The sequence below is a fragment of the Arachis ipaensis genome, chromosome B02, assembly GCF_000816755.2.
Source record: "Arachis ipaensis cultivar K30076 chromosome B02, Araip1.1, whole genome shotgun sequence".
Classification (NCBI taxonomy): Eukaryota; Viridiplantae; Streptophyta; class Magnoliopsida; order Fabales; family Fabaceae; genus Arachis; species Arachis ipaensis.
In genome coordinates, this window is record NC_029786.2 from 9,530,850 (window position 1) to 9,536,876 (window position 6,027).

Below are 6,027 nucleotides of genomic sequence, written 5' to 3' on the forward strand. Positions count from 1 at the left end.
ATATATGTTTTAAAAAATAATATAATTATTAAAATCTTTTAGAAATTAATTTAAAAAAAGTCCTACTAGAGAGTTAATAGAATATTTGTACAATGTCTATAATGAGTTATATGAGTTAAAACTATCTAGAATAAATCATCCGGTACTAGGAATAATAAACATCTCATCCCAGGGTTCACCAATGATCGAACTCTTAACTTTTGGAATCTAAAACTCTGATACCATGTCATGATACTATTCATCCTAAAATCTTCAACTGATGGAAAAAGATAACACTAATGGTTATATCTCTAATACTTCTCTAAACCTTCATTATACACATTGTAAAAATATTCCATTAACTCCCTATATTTTTTCATTTAAAAAATATATTTTTTTTTAAAGACAAATTTAAGTATTAACTCAAATAAAATTCTACCAATTAAAAATGCATGGCATAAAAGGCAAAAACTCACACGCTCAAGTTGGTTCAATTTACCATAAACTGTGGTAAATATTGAATCATCCTTAGTAAAAGACAAAGGCTTATAAGTACAACGCTTGTCATCCACCATAGTTTTATATCCATTGCCCTCTTTAGAGCCTCCTGCATACAAAAATATATATATACGGCTACTTATATAAACATCTCTTCGTGTCAAAATAATAACTAAAAATTATTAAATTTAATTTCGCTAAGTAATCAATAAGAATCTAGTTAACAACAAGTTAATAAGTATTTTTAAAATACAAAATTAATGATTATTAATTGTAATTATTTAAAGTTTGCTGGTTAAAAATTATTTACATATACTTTTTCTTATTAAATAATGTGATGTATTTAACTATATTATTATTTATTAATTTTAACGGTCATATATATATATAGGATCTTATTCTCTCGTCTTGCCTACCTATAGGAACCTCAAGATTATCTCTGCCTTCATCATCATGCATAGACATAACAACTTTTCGTGTGTGTTGAATTGAGATTATGGATTTCATGTCTGTAGTTGTTGTTGAATCCCTGCTAAAACCTCCTTGGTTTCTCCGACCAACAACTTTTCGCTTCGTTTCTGAGAACTCCAATTCAAACTTCTCTGGGCTGCTTTTTAATACATCAAACACTTTCCTAGCTAGTTCTTTTATAGCACGAGCCTGCATAATGATGAAAAGGGTTTTTAACTTTTAACTAATTAAATCATTTCATCAAAATTGGCCCACTATATATTATTACATACCTGTCTGAAATATATGGTACCAGAAGAATTAAAATGCATTGCATTGTTGAATATTAAAAATACATCGTGCTGCGGCATAATGGTCCAAACACAATAATTGATAATAGCGTGTTAGATTAACCGAAAAAAGATTATCACACATTCACATGAAGTATATATTATTATAATTAATTAAACCTCAAATTGTTCTAGACTCTTATACATCCCTTCATGTAGTTTAGCCCTCATTGTGCCAAAATCCATAGGCTCTTCAATTATAGTGTAATAGTCCTCAACCTTGCCACAAATCACATTAAGGTAACTTAATTAGCCATCTAAATTCCTTATTAGTGTGTGTGTGTGTGTGTATTATTACCTTCATACATACCTCATTTGGTATATACACCAATCAAACACCTTTGTAAAGTGTCAAGGACAAGTTCAAGTATTCGTTTCTCCGGAACATAAACAGAAGATGTCACCTTAATTTGTTGATCTGATACATACACACATAATGATAAGATTAGTAAGTTTCATTATTATAAGAATTTCTGCAAATCTTTTTATTTATCTGGCTATAATATATAAAAGTTGATACAAATATTATATAGCACATGAGGTATTGACATGTCACATACTCTGTAGCATTGTCAAATATCTGATTTCAGATCATCAATATTCATGTAGGTGTTAAAAATTAATACTCTCTTTTTTCATTGCTTTCATATGCTTGTAAATAATTTTCTTTTTATATTAGGATCATTAATTTTATCCCCTAATTTGTGTCTTCAAAAACAGTTATATACTTACAGGATAACAAAATTCAGGGTCACCATGACACCATAGATCATTATGTTATTCATCATCTACTATGTATAAAGAAAATTAGAGAGAAGTTTAGTGTATAAATTATTTTTAAGTAAATTAATAAAATATTTATTATATGGATAAAGTATTATTTTAATTCCAAAGATTAAGTCTTAATTTAGTTTCTAATATTTTAAATGTCCTATTTTATTTCCAAAACGTTTCAAACATTCTATTTCAAACATTTTAAATGTTTTGATGAATAATTATGTTTTTTTTTTTACAAGAAAAAGATCAAGAAGGAAAAGTGTTAAAAAATTTTTATTATATTTTTCCAACACACAAGAAGACATGACTTAACAATCATATTGTTACTATCTATCTCATTCATTCCGTTAACTATTTATGTCAAATTTAATGGTATGATAACATTGAATCTATTTAAAATTTTTTAAGACAGAAACAGGACATTTGAAACATTAGAGATCAAATTAAAATTTAATCCAAATATTAGAGATCAAAATACTATTTCACCCTTATTATATTAACTAGTCTTATATTTAATAATCAAATTGTACATATTTAATGATAACATGTTAATAAATAATATACAATAATATAAATAACACAAATATTATTTATACATCAAAATCAACTATCAAAAATTTATTTTGTTTTACTTCATATGATTTAGAATAATAATCACATTTGTCATATTTTATAATATTTTAAAATATTTATTTTTTGATATATATATATATATATATATATATATATATTAAATATATGTATTGTTTAATTTATTTTCAACATATATTTTATATTCATGGTTGATTTTGACGTCCGTATAGTTGAATAAAGAATGAAAATGACATAGACAAAACATTACCACTTTTCTTTTTGACATGTTGATGGTCGTGAGAATGTTCCTCAACCTGCAGGTACAATAATTTTTGTTTAAAAGGCTTCTCAACTAGCTAGTAATTAAGCATTGCATGTTTCTGAGAAGGAAGGAAAAATCGAAATGCAAGGAAGACCTGTTCTGAGGCCATGAACTCTTGAAATTTTCTCTTGTTTGTGGTTCGATTGTTCTGAACACCATGGGATTTGGCCCCTGACGGCCTCATCAATTCAGATATTCGAGGACTTCTTCTTTTCCCCTCCTTTGCTGTTGCTTTTCTCAATCTTGTCATTGTTCCACGCCTTGCAAAGAGGGAGGTTCTTGGAACCTTTATTTAAACCCAAAGAATGTTTAATTTACTGCATTTGGGTGATATCAAAATCATGCCTAACTAGTATTTCTTTTAGTTTCAATAATGTTGGGGATATCTCAATTAATATATAAAATAGTGACAATGATCTTGTAGTAATTTTTGTGGGGCACTTGGTCTAGGATTATATTGTTTTGTCATCCTCAAATACAGCAGGAACAAGTTTGGTATTTCCAGTGTTAAACAGCATCAGGGAATGAAACTATGAAAAAATCTATATGTACCATTAGGGGACGATCACAGTGAGATTTAGATCGATTTTGAAATATAAATAATCATATTTAATCGGTATAATTTAATTTGTTTCGATTTGAATTGAATATATTGATTTGCTTGATCTTTAATTTACACACTTTCATGACACTAAGGAACTTGCCAGTTAGATATTTTGATATTTCTGTTAGAGCATTTTCTATGTGATCAAGAGTTAATATTTATATTGGTTCTCAAAATTATATTTGTGTTGTTAGTTTGGTCTCTAAAATTTTGATTTATTCGATTTGATTTCTCAATTTAGCATTTGTCTAATTTAATTTTTATCACAAAACCGTTGATAGTATGCTAAGATTAACTTGTGACAATCCTGCTAGACTTCTTAATGACTATGTCAAGTGGCAATTGAAACTTTTTTATTTCTATTTATTTTTTGTAAAATATTTAAAACCCTAATTCTAATTTCGCTTAAGGATTTTAAAGATTTTTTAAAAAGTAAATTAATGTTAAAAGTTTCAATTGCTACACCAAATAGCAGTTAAAAAGTTTAGCATGATAGTGGTCAGCCTATTTTAGTATGACGTTAATGATTCTATGACAGAAATAGGATTAAGGGCTAATAATGTGAGTCATGAAAATTGAAAAACTAATATAAGTAGAACTTTAAGGACAAATTCAAGTATTAACTATGTAAATAACCTTATTTGTGATCTTACCATTACAAAATATCATTAAAATATGGATAAATATTATTATTATTATTATTAGTTTATTACTAGTGCTATATTATTATTATTACTATTGTTCTTATTACGTAACTGTTTTTTTATTTCAGGTTGGTTTGTGTAAAAAAGTTTAGTTATTTTGTTGGAGAAAATACTATAACTTGGTTCTTTCTTGATGGAAATTTATATTTATTTTTGGTTGTGTTGACTATTGAACTTTTAAACTTCTTTAATTGTCATATTTGAATTTCTTTTGTCAGTTAAATTTTAGTCGATCAAGACTTTGTTAACTATTGTGTATGAGGAGTGCTAGGGGCCAGCAGATTTTATAATTTGTAGCTATCAATTAGCCATCATCAATGTTTTTAATAGTGTGAAATTACATCCAATGATGTGAGATTACTCACTTTCTTTTGCTGGTTAAGTGCTGGTCAAATTTTAACAAAATTGCTGACCGCCTAGACTTTTTCATTGTTTATTTATATTTGTCGTGACTTTGTGAAATAATATGATAGTATTTTTTTTAATTGATTGAAAAAACCGAATAAAACCAAACCAATTTTAATTAGTTTGATTTAATTCGAATGGTCCCGATAAAAAAATCGAACCAAACCAAACCACATTTTAATTAAAGGAGACTTTTCTTTCAAAAACCGAACCAAACTATATTGCAAATACCAATCAGATAGCACATTTTTTTTTTTCAGAATAATTGATTCCACTTAAATTGTCTTAAGTTTTGAAGAGAAGAAGACAGCATCCGAAGACTAGTTGTGATCTAGAAAATCTAAAGGATCACTATGTTTGCGAGATGAGATTATGAAGGGCAAGAAAGGAAGAATTAGAAGTTCCAATAGTAATTATAAATTCATTTTACTCTTCAAACATTTTACTTTCTTTCTTGTTTTTTTTTCTCTTTTCCTTTTAATCTAAATTCACAATCAGCTTCTAAGTAAACAAGGGGATATATACAACTTTCTGCAGAGTTCAAAATAGTTTTTGCTTTGTCCGTTTTCTCCATCGTTGTTGTGTTACCCAAAAAGAAGATTGCAGCTATTGCTACGGTGTCTTTGCTGTCAAGGGTTTGAGAATCTGAAAGGAACAGAGTAAGGTTTCATCCACACACATAAGTGCTCCTGCATTGTTGAACTCTCCACAATAGTTTGGTGCTGAAAATATGGTCACTAGCTGCCTATCTGCGAAGAATTGGTACCCATCTTCCACAACCTGTAAAAAGAAAGCTGTGTCTGTTAGGAAGGGAAGAGGGAACAGTAGAAAAAAGATTTGTGTATATTTAAATTGTGTAAAATAATATCGTATAAAAAGATATTTATAAGTGTTAAAAAAAATCAAAATAATAAAGACGTATATTTAGATATGTTAAATAATTCTAATCAATACTAATTGATTCTAATATATTCCAACAGATGGTTGTATTATGAAACCATCTCTTTTACAAATTTAAGTTGGCATAGGCACTAGAATAGTTACATATTTGTTGAGAAATCTCTTCTTAAAATTTAAGTAGAGAAGAAAAATCATTTCAAACTCAAGACTTCTAGACAAAGTAGAAAGACTATATCATTTGAGTTATAGTTCGTTGGCGAAATTATTTTAAATTTGTGATATAAATAATTATATATCTAATACATTATTTTTGTACAACTTTTTTAGTACAACTCTTTTAGTAGAATAAACCATGTATGTTTTTTTTTGTCTTTATGATCTAACGTTACAATTTTAGTCATAATACCCGACATTTTGAAAATTTAAATCATTATATAAAGGTGAAGTCTATTATGGTGGCTATCA

The 6,027-nt window shown here is 27.5% G+C and overlaps 2 protein-coding genes across 2 annotated transcripts in view; both read right to left on the bottom strand.

Annotated features, from left to right (window-relative positions):
• Positions 1 to 3,199, bottom strand: part of LOC110269167 (bromodomain-containing protein 2-like) — a 3,788-nt gene extending 589 nt beyond the window's left edge. The window contains exons 1-7 of the mRNA XM_021116835.1: positions 3,044 to 3,199; positions 2,896 to 2,941; positions 1,604 to 1,695; positions 1,398 to 1,496; positions 1,221 to 1,289; positions 894 to 1,137; positions 456 to 586 (exon numbers count right to left, since the gene is read on the bottom strand). Of these exons, the coding sequence (XP_020972494.1) occupies positions 456 to 586; positions 894 to 1,137; positions 1,221 to 1,289; positions 1,398 to 1,496; positions 1,604 to 1,695; positions 2,896 to 2,941; positions 3,044 to 3,199 (837 nt within the window). The remainder of the gene's footprint in view (positions 1 to 455; positions 587 to 893; positions 1,138 to 1,220; positions 1,290 to 1,397; positions 1,497 to 1,603; positions 1,696 to 2,895; positions 2,942 to 3,043) is intronic.
• LOC107628168 (serine/threonine-protein phosphatase PP1 isozyme 1-like) overlaps positions 5,092 to 6,027 on the bottom strand; it is a 3,782-nt gene continuing 2,846 nt past the window's right edge. Inside the window, exon 3 of the mRNA XM_016330960.2 lies at positions 5,092 to 5,442. Within this exon, the coding sequence (XP_016186446.1) occupies positions 5,275 to 5,442 (168 nt within the window). The 3' untranslated portion in view covers positions 5,092 to 5,274. The remainder of the gene's footprint in view (positions 5,443 to 6,027) is intronic.